Source organism: Bombus fervidus, chromosome 3 (genome assembly GCF_041682495.2).
Source record: "Bombus fervidus isolate BK054 chromosome 3, iyBomFerv1, whole genome shotgun sequence".
In the NCBI taxonomy this organism is placed as follows: domain Eukaryota; kingdom Metazoa; phylum Arthropoda; class Insecta; order Hymenoptera; family Apidae; genus Bombus; species Bombus fervidus.
The window spans coordinates 15,260,132-15,281,066 of record NC_091519.1 but is presented as its reverse complement, the minus strand read 5'-3'; the positions used below and the strand labels follow the sequence as shown (position 1 = coordinate 15,281,066).

At 38.2% G+C, this 20,935-nt stretch overlaps 1 protein-coding gene across 2 annotated transcripts in view; it reads left to right on the top strand.

The window, feature by feature from the left end:
* Window positions 1-20,935, top strand: part of LOC139985932 (uncharacterized) — a 51,595-nt gene that overhangs the window by 25,036 nt on the left and 5,624 nt on the right. For both annotated transcript variants that reach the window (XM_072000835.1, XM_072000834.1), the window contains exons 2-10: window positions 9,278-9,481; window positions 9,782-9,868; window positions 10,887-11,072; window positions 11,147-11,185; window positions 14,881-15,072; window positions 17,202-17,296; window positions 18,677-18,925; window positions 19,100-19,486; window positions 20,176-20,447. In XM_072000835.1, coding sequence (XP_071856936.1) covers window positions 9,278-9,481; window positions 9,782-9,868; window positions 10,887-11,072; window positions 11,147-11,185; window positions 14,881-15,072; window positions 17,202-17,296; window positions 18,677-18,925; window positions 19,100-19,486; window positions 20,176-20,447 — 1,711 coding nt within the window. The remainder of the gene's footprint in view (window positions 1-9,277; window positions 9,482-9,781; window positions 9,869-10,886; window positions 11,073-11,146; window positions 11,186-14,880; window positions 15,073-17,201; window positions 17,297-18,676; window positions 18,926-19,099; window positions 19,487-20,175; window positions 20,448-20,935) is intronic.

The following is a 20,935-nucleotide window of genomic DNA, read 5'->3' as shown; positions in this document are numbered from 1 at the left end:
CTTTCAACTTTGAACGAGACCATCCAGGCTTTCGGTTCCTTCTATTCCGTGCTAGATGTGTATTTCCATGTCCCAAAAAACATGCTATTGGATATCGATCACCTGTTGCTCGGAATATTGGAAAATATTGAAACATCGATCGAGAATATATGTAAAAATGAAAAAGTCCAAATCATTTATGCTGGTTGAAGAAATTTTCGTTTACAAACTTCCTAAATCACTTTGTTTCTATCAGTTCTCTCAGTCCTCTCTTTCTAGTTGATTGATTCATATTCGTGGGAATATTTATTGAGAAGGGAGGACGTTTCATTGTTGCAAAGTTGAAATATTGTTATGGACTGTTGCAACACAGATTTTTCGAACTAGGCGCAGGTTTGATTTCGCAGGTGCTCCGTGCAAACGCATCATGGAAATTGAACGTTGGATCGTTTCTAGTAATCAATAGTTATCAAATATACACATAATATTTTAATATCTTTAATTATATCCAAATGCTAACATATCAGCTAAATGTATTTGATTTATTATTATTCATGTATTATGAGTAATAAATATGTTAAAATATTATGTGTACATTTAATTTGCTTTCAGATTTACCTATTTCTGTTTTGAATTGAATGAGACTTTAAGAAAACATTCCTCGCAAAAATTTCATATTTTACATCTTGTAAGCTGCTATATACGAATGTTATATACGTTTAATATATTGTTATTTCAGGGAATTTTCTGGCATTTGTTTTCCCATGTTTTTAACATTGTATATCTTATTCAGATTCTTATTTTGTATTAATTTTCACACTGTTAAGAATTTCTGTCTGTTGATCGAAATGCAACGTGAAAATAACGGATTTAACGTGGGAAATTGAAACGAATTCGTTTAATAGACCGCTCAATATGGTCGGTCATTTATCGTTTCCAATCAGTTTCCGGATATGCATAATGTTATCTCGCCACTTTCACGTAATAAAACTTCGGTCGATAATCGCTGAATTTCGTGGACCACAAATTCGTTAACAAACGATCATCTTGATAAATCTCGATGGTGGATTGGAATTACGGAGTCATTTTCAAATTTCTTCCTCTTCCCTTGAAATTAAAATTATCCATTAACAAGAACGTATCGCTTTTACGTCATTCCATTCTGATTCTATAAATAAATTCTCTTTTCAGCGCTTGATAATTTTGTACAATTTTCTACAATACTTGATGTTTCATAAAATTCGAAGCATTTCCGACTAAGTTTTTATAGAACATAATATTTTCACGAAAATGGGACACGAGTTTGTTAAATTACAGCAGAGACAGAAAATAACAGTGTGTCTTTATCAATATTTAACATTTCATAACTATCTAGTTTTAAAAGCTAATATTCAAGTTCATTGTATTTAATGTTGTAACAAAAGAAATGTATGGAAAACCAAGTCGACCATTCGAATTCCATTAAAATAATGACTTCATTTTACTCTATATTCGTTGGTAGCCATGCAAATGCGCAGTCTAATAATTGCTCAAGGGTATTACCAAGCATCTGAAACCATTCCAACCACCGAGTTTCATGCTTTTTATACCTTCTATATTAATTACTTTCAGGACACAACATCTAATTCTTTGAAGTACCATCTAATGCCATTTTCTGGTGACAACGTTCAAGGATCTTGTTACACTTTATTTACAGTCGTTAATTAATTTGAAATATGCGTTTCGTATTATCCTTTTGAATATCAAAAAATGTTCATAAATTTAATCACGCAGACTACTATTAATTGATTTAATAAAATGCTAACTTATACCCAGCAAGCGATATAAGAATGAAATAGTCAAACCAAAACGAACCTATCATATTTTTCTCTTGTGTGGTTTTCGTATCGTAGCTAGAGAAATGAAATTTCTGTACGTGGTTCTAATTCGATTAGGACCGTTGATATGCACAAAGTATTTACAAACCGTGAAAAGAATCTCCCGGAGGATCCAAACGAAACGTTGCGAACGTTCAACGATATAATTAATAAAGCATGCTGGCGTTGCGGAGAATCTAAATCAATGGAATTAAAGCGTGCCCGATCTCTTCGTCCGTTTTAAATCTCGTTTCTTTAGAAAGGGAAAAACAAACGGTTTTTAATAATCGTTTCGAACGACACGATGAGGCACTCGAACAGAAACGTTGCAAAAAAGGAATCGTCGATGCAATTACAAAGCTTTGTATAAGCTATTGAAAATTTGCAGGGAATTTCGATAAATCACCGACTTTCCCACGCTCGGATAAATCATCGCAGTGTGAAATTACATCACTTTCGAGAGCTCGAACGAATTAGCCAACGGGGAGGGAAAAACGTTAAATTAATAACAACAGCGAAGGCTGGTAAACATTTCTGTCGGATTATTCGCCGTCTCTTTCTTCCCGATGAAATGTTTTCACCGTGTACGAACACGGTACGCGAATGTAGTTCTTACCATGTGTTTTCACATATGTATACGATGGAACTGCTACAACCAATGGGAATAATATTAGATAGAAACTTTGGTTTTTTTTACTCTATCCTGTGGCCCTTGAAAGTTTATCAAATTCAAGGAGAAAGGATTTATTTAATTACGAAGATGGAGAGATGAAATTGGCTATTGTTTCTATTGTTATTTGTGTCAATGGAATTATGGAATATTTCATTTGTCAGAGAATTTGATTTTTTCACGAGGATTAAAAAGGTTTGAGGCCTGGATAAAATTCGAGCGGGAAATGCAAATATTATGTAAACAAAGATATTAGAAATAATTCAGCGAAATTGTTGATAAATGATGCTAATTCAACGACCGACAATATAATAACTAAACGTTTCGACCTATTCCAAAGTATCATATCCAAATGCAAACATGCAAGTTAAATCCACTCGAACTGGTTCAAAACAGGGTAATTTCCACTACGTACTTCTCAATTTGTACAAATATACATACGTATGATTGAACTCAATTTCGAAAGACGACCAATCGTCCAGAGGTAGAGTCTGGCGAGTTGCGCTTCCGGCAATAGCCGGAAGTCCGCGATTCGATTTGTCGAACCGAGCTACGAGAAACGAAGAAGCTCCGAAATATTCACCGGAAATTGAAGCAACGATGAAATAATGTTTGCGAAGAGGATAGGATTTTCTGCACAAAATTCGCGAATCATTTACTTTGGAAAGCAAGCGAGTTACCAACGAATGATGCTTGCGAATTTAATTAACGATTCAATAAAGATGATTCGTCTGGAGTATTTTAAATAAAATTTCATTTGCTGGAAAATTAATGTTACGCTATTATTTCCAATATCAAATATTGGTATTTTATATTGGTATCGTTCAGAATTATCTCAACTGTTCAATCCCGAGAAATCAAGAAATCAAATCCTCAACGATTCAAATCTGAACGTACGGAACGCACCGAGAGGTGAATGAACCTAACCTCAATTCGGAACACGTCATGTCCAATTCGACAACAAATCAGAACGATCTCGATCTCAAAATTGTCAGAGCGCCAGACCAGCTGTGTGTTCTTAACAAGATGGAAATATAGAGAGCGAGGGGTGGATGGAAACGCAAAAAAAAGTGGGCCGGCGTCGCGATGCATCGAACAGATTGACCAATCCGCGTCTGGATCGCGAGGATCTCGCGCGGCTGCGTCGCGCTGATAAATCGGATTCCGGCTGATAAATCAGCCGTGGCGCGACGATAAATTCGTGCCGGCTGGCGTACGTATCGCGAGGAAATATCGCGTGATCGTGTCCGATTAATAACCGGCCGATAGTCCTTCTCCCAGCGCCATGTTTTAATTAAAAGCGCACCCTCGCGGCCCATCTTCACGATGCCTTTCTTCGGTCGAAAGTCCCGAGGAACCTCCATGGTGATTTTGCTTATTTCTTCTTCGCGAATTATTGGATTACTTCAGGTCTTTAGGATACGCTCATTCGAATGGTTTGGGATATTGAATTGGATTGAGCGAAAGAGTTCTCGAGGATGTAAAGAGTGAACTTTGGGTTTTTGATAAAAGTGATTCGATAGTTAGAAGCTCTAGATATATCGGTCTTTGGGGTACGAATCATTTAAGTGATTTGGTAGCTGAATGGTTTAGGAAATTAAATTGGATCGAAAAGGGATGGTCGATGTTTTGTTAAAATAAAATGCGACTTTTAAATGGTTTGGAAATTGGATGTTATATTTTTGAAATACGATTATTGGAAAATTTTGTAATTCTGTAATTTTGTATATTGCTTTGAGTATCCTGAGAACTGAATCTCACGTCGAAAAGAAATGTTCAAGGAAATAATTAACTATGTAAGAAACTTAAATTATCCAATGTGATCGAGATAAAATTGTGGTTACGCCGTGTTAAGCCCGTTGAACCCGCATAGCAAGTAACCGTGTGTTATTCGATAGTAACATCGATTATGCAAATGGTTCTCTAACAACGAAAAGTGGCCTCTTTAAATTTAATGTAATAAAGGTTTGCCATCGAGTTTACCAATATCCTCTTCTTTGATAGCGTTCTCAAAGGAGTAGTCTATAAAGATTGCCCTCGAGGAAAGAAAGCAGTTTGTTGGGAAGAAAGCACTGCTTAAAAAAGGGCGAATACTTTTTTTTTTACAGGGGACAGTATCCTTCTCTTTTCGTAGAAAAAGCAATTTTTACAGGATGGCTCTTTGCCTGAGGAAGTAGCGTATTTTTTTTTCTTTTTAAATTTATACGGATGGAACTCGAATTAACCTAGAAAAATGTAAGACAGAGGAATATACAGGAAGGAGGAAATTAATTGTTCAGTTTTTCGATCAGTATTACTTCCTGTAATTTTGTGAATAATAATTTGTTCGAGACAGAGGCACAGACCCCGTTATCCATTCAATCGTAATCTCTATATTCTCATTATAATTCAGATCACGACACATTGTCGTGATTACAAACACAAAATTATCGAAGATAAGTATAATTTATGCGAAGGAAGATTGTTAGGACGGAATGGATGTAATAAGATACAGTACGGTTTATGAACATTCCTGTTAGTCTTTGTTTTCTCTTCTGTGAAAATTCATTATACCACGGCTGTTGCACAAACTCTGATCATTTTAATTGCTGTCTACGAATATTGCAATCCAATTTCTAATATTAGATAAGGATCGACATACGAGGATTCGCGAAAGAGACTTTAGCAACATCCGTGATGGCACTCTCGCAAGATATCGCAAAGCCCTGATAACATTCAGTCCAATTCGTACTACTGCTATCGTTTATGTACACAGAGTACGCAAATGATAAAACGTAAACTCCCACGAGATTCCGAGTAGCTAATAAATATCGCAATTAGAAATTTATTCTTTTCACGCTGGGACGAATATTCTATTTAGCAATCTAAATATTTCCATAGCACGAAGACTATACAAACGATCGTGATATTTATCTCATTCACTCTAACTAAGCAAAGATTCAAAGAATATGGCAAATACGTTCGGATACGATCGGTGACCCGGTATACAAATAATTTCACAGTTATGCTAAGCACTTAGAGGCTATCGATACGATCGTTACGTTTATAAAAGAAGCCCCAAAATCCCGAAAACCAACAAATTCTCGAAGTTTGAACGATCGAAGACGGCGAAATCCAGGAGAATCAGAATGAAAAACCTTGACTCGGCTAATTATAGAGGCGGGTCTTGAGCAGTGCTCGGCCTTGAGAGTCACTGGCAAGCATCACGATGCACGCATCGCCGCCAAACGCAGCGGTGCACGTGTGCATTCGAGTGTGGCGTGTGCATACGAAGCTATGAATGGAGCGAACTCTGCCCTCGACTTCCTATGCACCCTTCCTCCGGCGCCTTTAGTACACCGTGTGGTTCCTTTCCCTAGTTGCCTTCGTGATTTCCCTCTGATCCTCTCGCCGTTTCCTTCAACCTTTCTCCTTCCACGAACCACCGTCTCTCGACCGATCTGGTGTTCAGCCGCCGGCGAGAGAGCATAACGCGTGTAACGTGACGTTTCACACACGCGAGAGACCGGGTACCAAGGCTGCCGGGTACTCACGCTGGATAACCTTTGTCTCCGGTACAAGGTGATGCTGGCGACCATTGTACCTGTAAATGGTAACTTACACTTTCCGCTTTGTATACGAATGTAAAAGAAAGAAAAAGGCGTGTAAATTGTCTTTTTCCGCATTACATCGAAATTGGACATTCAAAGCGATCAGTGGACTACGAATTTTTCTGTATTTTTGTGAAATTCAAAGGTATACAAATGCGCACAATGCGTATGATACGGAAAAATAGAAAAAAAACATTCGAAATAGAATATTTACTATAATATTTGATAGATGAAAAGTGCCTTTTGTTTAAATTCCATCTTTTTTTTTTTAGGTATATTCAGAAGTGCGTAGGAATCCGCAGTCTGGTAGCGAGGGAGAGGGGGTAAAGTAAAGTAAATTAATAGGATAAAAACGATCGGTGCTACGCAATAGTTTCTCCATAGTTAGAGTAAATTGTATGGGACTATCCCGAATAGTAACTTTATTCATTATGACTTCGACGACGCTTCTTGTAATCGTTGCACACCGACGCTCGAAGAGCAATTTGAAGTTCCTTACAACAAATTTCTCATTCGATTCTTTTCTGAAAATGAGATCGTTTTTCCAAGGCACGTCCGTTCCTTTGCCATTGTCCGCTTTGCACTAGGCAACTTGATTCTGTTCTTTTATGGACCCAACAATAGACTAGCTTCTTCCATATGAGCTTTACCGGTTCTTACAACTAATGGCGTCCTAATTCTTTTTGTTGTCATTTCGTAAACTTTCTGCTTGTTTTCTCGAAGTCGTTAGGAATGCAAGGAAGAAATTCTCACACAAAAAATCGATAGTGCAACTTTGTTTCTTTCCTCCGTTACTTGCACGAAGGGAAAATTTACGAAAGTTTTGTCTCGGCGATTTTACTGATGGATAAAATTGTCTGAGAATTCAAGTTTTAATTTCATTCGGAGAATTTTCACAAATCCTCTGATTAATTGTGGATAAGAAGATTCAGCGAATCGTTTCGTCGAATAGATGTTACAGAGAGTCTTGGAATACGTCGGAAATATTTATAAAAAAATGCATTTGTAAAGTACTACAGTGGATGTTGTGAAAATATTTAAAAACTTGACTTCTCGACTATTTCTAGCAACGTATTTTCCCTATTTCATCTCGATTTATTCGTTCAAATACTTTCAACTCATGGGTTTCGGAGTAAGAATATAGCAAGTAGAAACGATCAGTCCTGGGCAGACACACAATCGCGTGGCCATTCCGCTCAATAAAAGTTCCTGTTCTCATTCATTCGACCATTAATACATTACTAATACGTCTGTATCCCTTATTAAACCTTTTTACTGAAAAAATTACACCCTGCGTGTTTTTTCAATTTGCAAAAAAAAAAAAATCATTCGACGTTACATCATATTACTATCGATTCTCATCATCCAATTTCCATGTATCAATGTCTCTATAATTCGCAACACGTTCGATAATCTACTGTCCGTGAATAAACTAGTTTCACGTGTCACATGATAAACATTCACATTCATTTCCATCTTGTGGTATCTTTCACACTTAAATCCTATTATTCTCATTGACGGGATCCCTTGTCTTGAGCCACATTTAGCTACAAATTGGGCACGCCATACACCTTCAGTGGCTTGGAAATGAATTTATCGCAGGGCTGCGTTGCACTTTAAGCCACTCTGACGGTTTTACGCTCTCTCTATTTTTTTTATTTTTTTTTATTTTGCCCTTTTGTTCGATCCTGCGCGTCGAACAAAGGCCAACAACGAAATCTTTTTTTTTTTTCGTTCAAACCGAAAAAATCGTTACGAGGCAGTCAGGGGTTATTTCACGATCGCGTTATTCTAGCGTGCACAGCTCCATTACAAATTATTCCGCGGTGATTCCGCGTAATCCTATTCACTTGCTGGAATAGGTTTTGAAAGGGAAACCGGTCACGCTTCCGGTGCGTCGAAAATTCACCTGGAAATTCGAGCAAAATGAGTCATTCACCATCGAATCGAGCTAGAAGCGATCTACTAGAAAATAAAGCGAAGTATAGTTTAAATCGCTTTTGCATTTTGAACGCTTAGTTTCCCTTCTACCCTTTTTAACTGATTAATTTTGATTCGTTTCCTGTGTATTATATTTTATATGATTTTTATCTCATTCTATACAGTTAAATTTTTATTTGCTTGTGATTGTGTTTCCGAATCGATGATACGATAAATGGAATTGAACGTCCTTTTTGTCTTTCTGAATGTTTAATTTTTCTTCCAATCTTTCTGTTGGGCGAATCTCGTAGTTTAGAGTATTAATGTTGGCCCAGCTTTGCGTACGAAATATCAATTTTAAGGTATTAATTTCGCTTCACTTTGGTATTTAAAATTCCCTTATTTGCGAATTTAAAATATTTTTCGCAGAGTGGAGTAACGTTTGAGGACTGATGATACGATAAATTGGATTGAATGTTCGTATTTATTTTTTTATCCTTCTTCATCGACACAAATTGATAACGTGGAAATATTGATTCGTAAACGCTTATTTTTTCTATATCCAATCACAGATTACCTTTATTTATAATAATAAATATCGGTATTTTAAAATTAATCCTCATGTTCATTCGTAAATTTACTCGTTAATACGATATACCGAATGTTTCTATTTATTTCCCATATTTCAAATAAAATTTGGATATCGAAATCAAATAAGATTGGAAACATTGCAATTTCGACAAATGAAATTAAATTTAAACAGACGCTAGTTTACCTTTCCTTTATTGCGTTTTCATTTTATGTTATGTTCCATCAGACACATGTATCGTCGTTAATTTTGTTCGCTTGTAACTTGTGTACGTGTAAAGCTATTAGTCAGAGAATCAGAAATTGTTTCTATAACAGTACGTGCTTAGGAATGCACAGTGTCATGAAGGTATTCTTGCAGACATCTCTTGCGTAGGTTTCGAATTTCATAAAATCCAAGAATCTGAATAAATGTAATTACTAAAATGTTCTTTCTTTGATAAATTATTAATATACACACGTATCGTTTCCTGGTGAAAAGTTGCATCAAAGTACGAGACATTATAATTCATAATTTACGAAACGAATTTTTAATTAACGATAAAGTTCGCCAGGTCATCCGATATAAATAAAATTGGAAAAGTGATTTCAAATTTTTGCATGGTGGTGTATAAACTATGTTATGCTACACGTTCTGAACAGTATGGTCATTGAAACGGAACGATCTGTCGCAGGTTGCAGGTACGAGGGTCGCAGATACGAAGAGGGCACGTCGGTGGTCACGTCCGAGCCCTGTTTGCAGTGCAGGTGCAGCGACGGTGCGTTGAGATGTCGTCTTCGAGTTTGTCCACGACTGCCAAACCCACCACCCACCGGATGTCGCGTTCGTTCGCCAGGAGAGAACGTCTGTTGCCCGGAATTAATTTGTAGCGAGACACGTTAGTACGATTATGAAAAATGTCTCAACTTCGCACGGTTACGTTATACATCGCGAAACCAATCTGTTTCAAATTAGAATTATATAATGTAAAATAATATGTAAAATTAGCAAAGAACGATGAAAACGATATAATATAATAATTTTATTTTATTTATTCGGCATACACCACTGTATTTCAACCGAGTTATTTCTTTGCTAATACTAGATATTATTAGTTTCAATAAAAAAGCTCTAATAAACAATTTGTTGTTAGCAAAGAAAATTCAGGATACAGAGAGTTAAAGATGAACATTTTCAGGTGACGCCATGAACATGCTACGAAGGTCTAACGTTCACGTAGAGGCAGAAGAGAAGCTTGAGGAACCTCAGAACTCTCGTTTTCAAGGTAATCGTCGTAGAACTGTAGACAGAGGGAATTTAGAGACACCTGAAACTCGCTGGGCAACGATTATATTGATGTTGGATATTGTTCTTGCAACTTGTTATGGTATCAGAGAATAGTAATCGAATAGGCGTTGAAATATCGCTATCGGAATAAGGTTGTTAACATTGCCACTAAGTTTGCCGAAACTGATGTGCTCGCACTTATTTTTAGCAAGTTTATAGAGTGGAGAATGGTCGTTGTGCTTTACGACGTAAGGGGAACTGTGGTTTACACCTTCTTCGTTGTTATCATAATCTACGATATGCTACCGCGGCCTACTATTCGAGGGCTAGCGCTGTTATTACCCTCCACTTCATTGGTATTACAGTTTACGACTTGAAAATTATCGCTCCTATAACCTATGATTTAGAGTTGCTGCTATCTGGCCCCACAATTTAGCAAACTTACCATTAAGGCTTGTAAGATTTTAATTTTTGCGAACGTTTGCTACCCATTCCTGTTATTTCTACCCTGTGTGCAATCTTTTTAATAATTCTACAAGCTACAATCACAAATTAGAATTGCGAACTAGGTTCTTTATCTATCTTTTCTTTTCCCTCTTATTCTTTATCTTACAGGTAACTATCATTTCAGCCCTTACAATATTCAAAAGGTTTTACTTTTCCAGATTAAAAAATCTTACGATCCTAAGACCTTAGACTTAAAGATCTGGAATTATAAATCCACAGAATGTTTTAATTTAAAAATTACAATTACGAGGTATTCGTTGATTGGAAAAGATATCGGTGCATCTTCTTTCTTCAAGTCCCACTGAAATGAGACTCAACGACATTTATTAATTTTTTTTTTAACATAGATAAGCAGCGTATTCCTTCAGAATACTCAATAGTATAGCTCTGAAAGGCACATATAGCGCGAGTAAGAAGTAAAGTTGCTTTCTCAAAGCAGACCACGTTCGAGAGTGGTTGCAGTTAAAAGATTCAACATCAGGCTGATGGTCGGTGGTGTTAACAATCAGGTTGCCTGCACGAGGGCGTGAGATACGGGCCTGGCTCGGCGATGATGGGCTCACGTAGATGCGAATACTGCTACTGCATCTCTGGAGCGAGAAAATGCATCAGACCAAAGTGCCTGCTGCCCCTGCCAGGATGTACTCCACTGTATGCCCCGCACTCCTGCTGCCCGGTTGCCTACAATTGCACCCGTGAGTGTAGTCTTCATTCGCCGCGAATCCAAATAATAACTCATACAGCATTCTCTTCTTCTCTGTTCTTTAAGATCTCCATTCGTCGACGCTGGCGCCGATCACGGGAAACGGTGAGTGAAACGTTTCATTTATTCCCCCTTTTTCTTTTCTTTCTTCTTTTTTTTTTTTGTTTTGCATGGAAGAAGCTGAGTCAAGAAGCCGCACGTTCGAATCTCACAGGTTTCGAAAGCAATTGCAATTACGAATTATTCATTGAATCAAACGGAGTACGCAACTAGCATTTTCACCCCTACAATTTTCGAAAGATTTTAGCTCCGGAAGTTTCTGCTTCCCGAAGCTTAAAATCTTACGTCTTTGAAGTATTTGCTTTCGTGCGCGAAGGATTGTTAAATTGATGGCTAAAAAAGAGTATTTTAATATGCAACATATAAGAAATATTTTTAATTTAGAGATACAATGGATCGTTCGTTGACCGGTTCCACCGATCTAGTATTTTATCCCTACTGTAAAACTAAATTGTTTATAATTTGAAGAATGAGCGTCGAAGGATGCTTTTATGGAACTTTCTTCGTTACCTTGATGTCCAGAATCGTATCCGCACGATCAATATCCTTCTCTCTTGTTTTAATATTCCGTAGACAATATTGTACGTATATGTATTGCACGTATGCGTAGTAAAAGTTTTCTCAATTATAACTAAGATGCGGAACAAAAAGTGGTTCTCATAACGGGCAGAAAAAGAGAGACGAAAGAGGAATTCTTAAAAAGCCTTTCGTAAGGATAATTAGATGGTACTCGGTACGCGATAAAACCTGACGCAATTTAAAGGGATTAAAGTTCGCCATGCAACGTGCCGCTGATTTTGCGCCGCGATGCGATTTTTCCTCATAAGCTGAGCTTAAATTTAAACTCGGCCAGCAAGCCGAATGGAGGGAGAGAGCCAGTCGGCTTCTTCCAAAGCGGCTGATACAGCGACCGAAGCAAACTTTCCTTTTTATCGCGTTAAACTTTTCGTCGCAACTTTCACCGGATAGAGGGCCGGCTCTGTCTGAGCGGCTTTTCAGAAAAGACGGAACCGAACCGACTGCTTCTGTTTGCCAAACGATCACTAACCTACACGTTCGGCATAAATAGGCGACTGGAAATACCGAATTAACTCGAAAGTCGAATTTTAAAGAGCGTTCCATTCGTACATCGGATATTCGACGAAATATTTAAAGGCTTTGATGTATTCGCTTTTCTTATGCTCATTCACGGTATTTATATTTTTGTATATTCGATGCTACAGTTTAAAAATATCGTTCAGTTTTTTAAAACCCTGTAAAAGTACCTGGTTACTCGGTAGGATTAAAAGCGAGTCGTTATAAAAAATTAACTGTTAATTCATATCACCATATTATTGGAAATATTACAAGTTCTTACTAACAAATAGATAATTACTAATAAATAGGTGAAATTTATTAAATATTTCGTATATCTACGTATCTATCGTGCTAGGCAATAACTTAATGCAAGTTAACCCTAGCGGTAAGATATAACATCGTTTCTAATCCTCCTCAACCTACTTCCAGACATTTATAATTCATATTTTAGATATTACAAGCGGAAATTTCTACCTATTTTGACTGTGTTTTCCACGTTTCCCATATAATAAAGATGACCAAATTTGGTACTTATGGAGGATAATGTACGTAACACGTACATGCACACACATGCACGCGCGTTGGAAAGTTGAAGGGAAACGTTTTAATGCAATAATAGTTCGCTCTGCCAGTCGACGTTACGTTATCCCGTGACACTCCGTGCTTCGAAAAGATTTCCACCACGACAACGGCCGCCGTTTCTCCGCTCGTTCACTTAACGCCCAGTTTCATTCAATTTTACGACGGCGGCCGCCCTTTTCTTCCGTGGAAATGAGAAATCATGTTTCCCAGAAAATCTGACGCGTGAAACGACGACGTGCAACATTTGTTTTACTTCCGCGAATTTTTGCTTTCGACACTACACCCCTGCAGTTACTTAGAGCTGACGTTTTTATCTGCTGAATTTTTCTACTCCTTCTTCATTATCATTCGTTTCGAAAAAGTATTTTTATCTTTATCTTTGTATTAAAAGTATTTCCATACATTTTTATCGCGCAACTTTCGTACGCTCTTTTCATTTTACAACGTTCCGTTACAAGCTTTTTGATTGATATTTTTTAAATGTGCTATTGTGTGTTCTTTCGGAATTATTTTGATTGGTTTTGTGCAATTGACATTTCAATTTGCCATTTCTAGTTCATTTTTTAAATTCTATCGACAGATTGTTTTTTTTATTTAAATTCATCTTTCACGTTGCCTTTTTCATATTTAATCCGCGAAAACAAAAAATCTACTTTTGCCAAATCAATAGAGAATCGTTCTGCTCGTTTCGCTATCGAGATACCGTGTCTCCGCTCATAAAGAATTACACGCGAAGCGTATCCATTTCACCTGTCTGGATTCTACATATTTCCAATACATCTTATATTATATATTCCTTTCTTTTGTATTACGTATGACAAAGTACTAAACAGAAACCTAGTCGTATCCACATATAGAGAATGTACTTATACCGTGTCTTTACCTGCCAAAAAATGATACCTGAAATATACTCATTTTCTCTACCTGAATTCTTCATATTTCCGATATATTCATCCCTTTAAGATTTTTCATATTTTTTATATTTATATTTATATATATTTTTTAAAGATACTAGACAGAGAGCTATTCACGTTTATGCAGAGAATCGGTTTACATATTCTAGCATCGAGCTGCTATATCGTGACTTTACTTTTCCACCCTCAGAAACCGCATAGCCCTTTCACCATTTACCAAAAGACCAACACTCTCGGATGCCGTTGCTTGTCCATTTAACGGCCAGTTACACGCGGCCGCTCAAAACTTAAACCTCCCTCCAAAGCCTCGTTTCCACCCCATTAGAAGTCCATTCGAACCGCCGCGCGTCGACTTAATCCCGCACAGTTGCCAGGAAACTATCCTCGAAACTAGCCTTCTCTGGCATCGCCTAAAGTCTCGTCCACTGCAAGTCCGCCGTGAAAACACCGAATAACGATCGAACACCGGGTCCCATTGTTCGCTTTTCGTCATCGATCGACAGCAAGGCGTCTAATAACGGTCTCAGGGCGGTATCTTCTCGATAGAACTTAAGTTAGGATCGTCTCGTCGATCGATATCGACTTCCTACGTCCTTTTTGTCCAACCGCCATATTCGGCGATGGCGCAAGGAGATTGGCTGTTCGTTGCTTTATGACAGCTTCCGGAGAGCAGATTTCGAAACTGCTACCCTCGGAACCGTTTCGGCGTTTCGAACCGAACGAGAGGTGATCGGAAAGTTAAATTAGCGGATTAGCGAAGCGATCCTGTTTCGATTTCCGAGAATAGGGCTGTAATAGATTGAGACTTCAAGTATAGTGTATGTATTCGATTTAAAAGTTGTGCGTATCAAACGTGCCGGATTTAAGGGATTTTTATAGGATAAGGGCTGTTAACGAACGAATCGATGAAATAGTCGTATAAACGTCACGGATCCTTATCATCCAACGAAGTTTTGTTTTTTTTTTAACAAGTTTAACAGATTCTATTCGTACGAATTGTATCAAATTTTTGTAGTCACGCGAGAGTACGAAATTTAATTAACGAGTATGTAAATGTTATGGTAAATAGACTGGTATGCCAATGCTCTTTGTAGCCGTTGCATGTTACGACCAGTTACGTAATTTATCGTTTAAATTCTTCAGCTAACGAAAAGGTTTGGTTCACAGGGTGTCGCGTGGGTTCGAGAGTGTACGAGGAGGGTGAGATGGTTCGGGACATCGAATGGAAGGCCGCCTGTGATAACTGTTTCTGCGCGATGGGCGCGGTACGATGCGTGCCTCTTGCTTGTGCACCTCCTCTTCAAGGCTGCAGCCCGATCGTACGCGAGGGACACTGCTGTCCATCCACCTATAACTGCAGTGAGTCGTAATGTCTTCGCATCAGGGTTGCCGCGATTTTGCCCCGCCCGACTGACACGCCCGGATTGTGTTTTCCGGTTCGTGGCCAATTACTCTCACCCTAAGACGAGTAACCTGTCTCTGAGTCAATCATGCTTCACACCGATGCTATCGTCGCTTCTTCCTCGATAACGATCGTACACGTGGTAAATCGCGTATCTTCAATTACTCTGTCATTGCGATGAAGCCTCTCTTTTGTCAAATAATATTTAGTTTAGAGAGGATTTTCAGATGATTTTTATTAGTTGCGTCTTTTACGCTTCCACGTTGAATTGTTTAATTCGTGCGTAACTTTTCTTCTTTTTTTTCGGCTACGATTCTATTTCCTAGGAAAATAGGGATACTGAAATGAATTTAACAAATATAACAGTTCCTTTTGTTTCAAATGACGACAGGACTGGGGGAAATATATCGAGAGAAATGGAAAAATTTCATCTAGTAAGCTCGTTAAATTTCATACTAACAATCGTCAATTCTCGTTGCACAAAATGCAACTATTTTTATTCGAAAGTCACATAAAGTTAAAATTTTGAGATTGTTGATAACGGTACTCGACAGTACACGCATCTAGCTTTTATCGTTTCTTTAGTTTATTGTCTTGTTTCTCTAGCGAATTGCTATTGAATTTTGTACGTAGAAAAATCTTGCATTTCCTTGAAAATCGAAGAGGATAAAAGGCACTTTGAATTCACTCATGAAGATTATCGATTTAAAACGATGGATTATCATCGAAACGATTTGTTGAGGATTCAACGCTAAACAGACGACGAAAAGATCCTTGCACGATCAAGGATAAGATAGGAAATCGTAAATCAAACCTCGTTTTTGATCGATTGGGCTAGTCGTTGAAATTGGTACCAGGGAATTCATGGGCAAAGTTAGTTTTGGTAGGGCGCGAAGATGGGGTATGAAATCGATGGTTTGTTACTACGAAGATATTGGAGTTGAAGTTGGAGGATTTCTCCGGAGGCATCGAGTGAATTTTTTAGTAGGAAACCCTGGGTACGGACGAATAAGTTTTGAATCGAGTTAGTGAATGAGAACGTGAAATGGCCAACAGGTCACTGAATGGGAATATGGAAAGCTTTATATATTTTTTTTTTTTTTGAACATCGTAATACTTTCGAATTGAAGCGAATCGGCCAGAATTAAATAAATTCGAACAGAGAGTTTCCATTTTCTGGAAAACAACAAATTTTAATTCTTTGCCCCTTTTTTTACGTTTTATTGTTTCGCAAAAAGAATTAAATTCGCAAATAACTATGCCGTTTTTCATAAAAATTCCAGACTTAATCTCGTAAGCTTGAAAACGTCACGAAACGGCGGAAGTTGGATTGAATTAGGAAATCGCGCAGGAAGCGTGGAATCGCGTGGAAAATCATTAAATTTAAATGCTCGGTTGAGTATCCGGATTCCGTGAAAAGGATAATATCCTCGGCGATTTCATGGTTCTGGAAAAGATTGGAATTTTTATCTCAACCTCAATTTTTCGTTTCGTCTGTAAAAGAGTCGCAATAACGACATTGTTCAAAGTTTAATTATCAAATGCCAAGGATCATGCTACGGAAATTTGCAGCAACCTATTAACATAAAGTCTTAAAAAATTGTATTAAAATACATTTTTTTTTAGTGAAATTAATTTCAATTTTTCGTTTCAGCTCGAAAAACCACCATAATGATATTCTTCAAAATTTAATTATCAACCACCAACAGTCTTTCCACAGATATTTAATCAAAACTTATTAAAATAAGATTTCAGTTAGCGAAATACATTTTGGCTGAAATTAAAGTGAAATAAATATTTGTCGCTGGTAAACTGTAGAGGAAGGTAGAAAAAGATATTATTTCTGGGAAAAATCTTGTAGTTTCTTGAACGAGCTGACTTTAGGCAGCACTTCCGGACACAGGAGGCGAACGATCGTTCCAATTTCCTTCCGTGCTGCTTATTAGAGGAGTCGGGAAAGAAAAGACGGAAACACATAAGCCGGGTGGGGCGCCCAGCAAAAACCCTGTGCTCTTTCACAACCCTGATTACCACCTAGGTGTTTTAGCCCGAATGCCATAAGAAACTGACAGATTAAACGTTCAAGGCGGTAGCATCGAGGTTAAGGCCACCCAGAACTACGCCTCGTACGCGTTCATCAGCAAGGACTACGCCAAGTTTCGCAAGGAGACCAATTTCTTTGTACGTTTCTCATTTATTTTCTATTTTTAATCTCTTCGGCCATTCTCATATAACGAATAACTAACTTTTTAATGTATTTAAATAATTCCTTAATAATTCACTAATCGACGCTTAAAAGTTATTAGAACAAACTGACCAACACGAGACGATCATTTTCTTAATAAATAAGAGATCATTCTCTCGTAAATTTCAACTTGGTACTTTTAGTGTCGAATAAATTTCACCTCGTAATTTTTTCCATTTCCTACTCAACGTTGCAACAAAACGTTATTCAAAATGACATTTACATTTTCTCAAATTTGAATTTTCCATTCCATCGCCTGATCAATGTCTCGTGAACTTCAACGCACGCTGCACACGTTCTAATACAGCGACTATAATATCCTTTTAATTACAAATAGCTGAGGAGAGGAACGCGCAAGAAGCTGAAACGCTAATCCATCTTCCGTTTCACGAACAGTTTCCGAAGCATCGAACGTTAAGCGACAAAATCGTCGAGACAAATGATCGTATAATTGTTTCGAACGGGTAACAGTCGGCTAACAAATATGAGAACAGAGTCGATTCATCGAGGAGCATGGATCTCTCGGCGAGGAATGCATCACGTTGCGTTCCTCGACTAACTAAGTTAAATGTCTGACACGGCGTCCGCTCGTGGCACGATTGCATTAATTAAATTCCATCCGGCTTGTAAATCACGTGGCATCGGCTACGTACCAACCAAACCGTCTTTTATGACGATGGATGACAGGTGAAATCGGGGTTTGTGCCTATCAGACGATCAGACGCGTCCGGTCAAGATAAACTGCCTTATTGATCGTTCAATCGTCGATATTTTTTATTGACAAGCGGTTGACATTTATGTCTGCTTGTTAATTTTGATAAATTTGGAAGTGCACCGACAACGAGCATTGTCTTGTCGCGCAACTTTGAGAAATATTGTCACGATAATTAACAGGTAGATCGTACACGTTTACACGAATTTATATCAATATGAATATTTTCGAAATTATTTATATCTTACGATATTTCGTATGTTTCGTATATCGTAAATTCGTATATCCTTCAAATCGTTCTATCTAACTCCGATCTATCTCAAATTGTCATAATACCCCATGATCCATTAGTACGCTTAATGGTACAGTGCTTGCATAACGCGAATCTCTACGATTTAATTGCTCGACGATTCTCAATATCCAATGAGTCGTAAACTCGACAATTCGATCACTTAATAACTCATTCGCTTAACAACCGAATAACTCTATCACTGACCATTTCCAATTAATTCGCTGTTCGTACAAAGCACTGATAGCCATTCCTTTCTATCGGTGATCAAGATTATATAGCAATGAAACTGATAATGGCGAATATTCCATGCAGCCGGCAGTTGATCAGACGAACCTAACCCACGCGAATGCACTGGTTGAGGGACGCGGTCATCGAGTAGTGGAGGAACGAATCGATTCTAGCACGAGGCAGGTCGTGGAGGAATCTTCGGTCTCGACCGATTCTACATCCTGGCCATCCACCTTCGAGACCGACATCATGGACAACGAGATCCTCGAGACGGTGGACTACGTGAGATCTAGCCCGGCAATCGTCACTACCACTCCCGTCATCGTCGAAGAGGTAATTCTCGAGTAATACGAAGAAATTCGTGAAACGTTCGCGAAGTAGACACGAGACAGATCTTTGATATTTTTCTCAGTTATCTAACATTCTAGATATTTCTAATATCTTTGATATTACATCGATAGCAACTAAAAAAGAAAAAAGAGCGTATAGATATACATCGTTTTACAGTCAACGACGAGCGTGGACTCGACCACGCTGGGATCAACTTTGTCGATCAAGGATGACGACTTCTCGAATGACTCGTCGACGATTTTCTCGACGAACAGCGTTGGCGAGTCGACGACGATCAACGTGATCGAGGATCTGTCGTCGCAGGACGATACGACGACCACTACGACTAGGACGACCACCACGACTAGGACGACCACCACGACTACGACGACGGCGACTAAGGAATCGACGACCCTGTTACCGGAAGCGAGCGGGATCGATACAGTGACGGAGTTACACGAGTCAGAGGAGGAGAAGATGCACAACGTGACCGTGAGGAACAAGAATACGACTCCGTCGACGAGCGGAAAGCTCCAGCAGGATTTCGAGCACGCCAACTCGACGGTTAGTGTGCAAACAAATCGCTCGAGGATAACAAATAAATCGAGGATACTCCAGTGGATACAAGCGAGATTCCCTTGGCTCGTTCTCTTGGAAAATATTACCCAAACTCCGGATGGTTTATACTCGATTGACGGGAAATAGAGCAATTTTGATTAACATTTGCGTAATCGGAAATTGGATAAAGACTATAGGCGTTTCTGCTTTTATAATATCGTGAGACGCTTGTCGAAAATTTATTTGAACGTGTCCTGAAGAGTGCTCGATGTAGGTATTGGTAGGATTTCATATAAGACGAGAAACGAAAGGGATTTTTATTAATATTTTTATTAATATTTATACAATTGAAAATCTCAAGGACGGTATAGGTATTCTTACTTCGTGATATTTAAAAATATTTGATGCAAATTTAGTTGAATCACGAGTTTAAGAGCGAACGTTGTAGACGTTGGTAGGATTAGAGGCAAGGTGAGAAATAGAGGGATTTTTATAAAAATTTGCATAATCGAAAGTTCATTCAAGGAAAGAAACGTGAAAAGTCACAGGATCGTTCCTCTACGTGTGTCTCTTAAAATATTAGACACGTTTCTCGCTGTTGACTTGACAGTCGTTGATCGATTAACGTCTAGTTTGACAAGCAGTCAATATCAATCCGCGGACAGAGTCAAAATCATATAACCTGTTGCCATTAGGTGGAACCAGTGGAGACCACGGAGTCGATGGGCAAAGGGTCCGTCACCAGGACGTCATCCACCGTACTAATGCCGGACGACATCCTGGTGATGAACGTGACTGTGAAAACGAACGTCTCGGTAGGTCACATACACGGTGTGACCATCAACCCGATTAGATCGATTCCGCCGGATGTCGAGGCTATCCTGAACATCACTCACCGTGAGAAAGGCGAGGATTATGATTACGATTATAGCGAGCCAACGTTGCCGCCGTCGTTACCCAATGTTAGGTAAGGTAAATACTGGTTCATCAAGTTACTGAAAAATTGTGGACAGAAAATTGGGTCAGACTGTTGATATTAGAAACGTACCGATTAAACGTAATAATGGAGGATTCTTTAAAATTATTTATATGTTTAATATTCGTCCTTTTCGTAGATGGAAGAGAGGATCGAGGATGATACTGAAAAATTTATCTTTATTGAAACGTTTATGGAGGATACTTAAAATAGTATTAGAATATTCTACATACGTAGAGAGTATAGAATATTTCGCAATTAGATATACACTTTGTTTTTTAGTCAGATTTCTAACTTTCGCATTCCGGAGAACGAAGGATAAACTGAGACAAAGGATAAAGAACTGAGGATAAATTTCGTTCTACTTGAAAACAATTTCCCGCCAAATGGGATAACCAGATCATTAGCGATTTGTAAAAGTTTCTTATAAAGGAAACCTTCATTTTCTTTCCTTCGTTTGTTTCGTTATCAACTTGTGA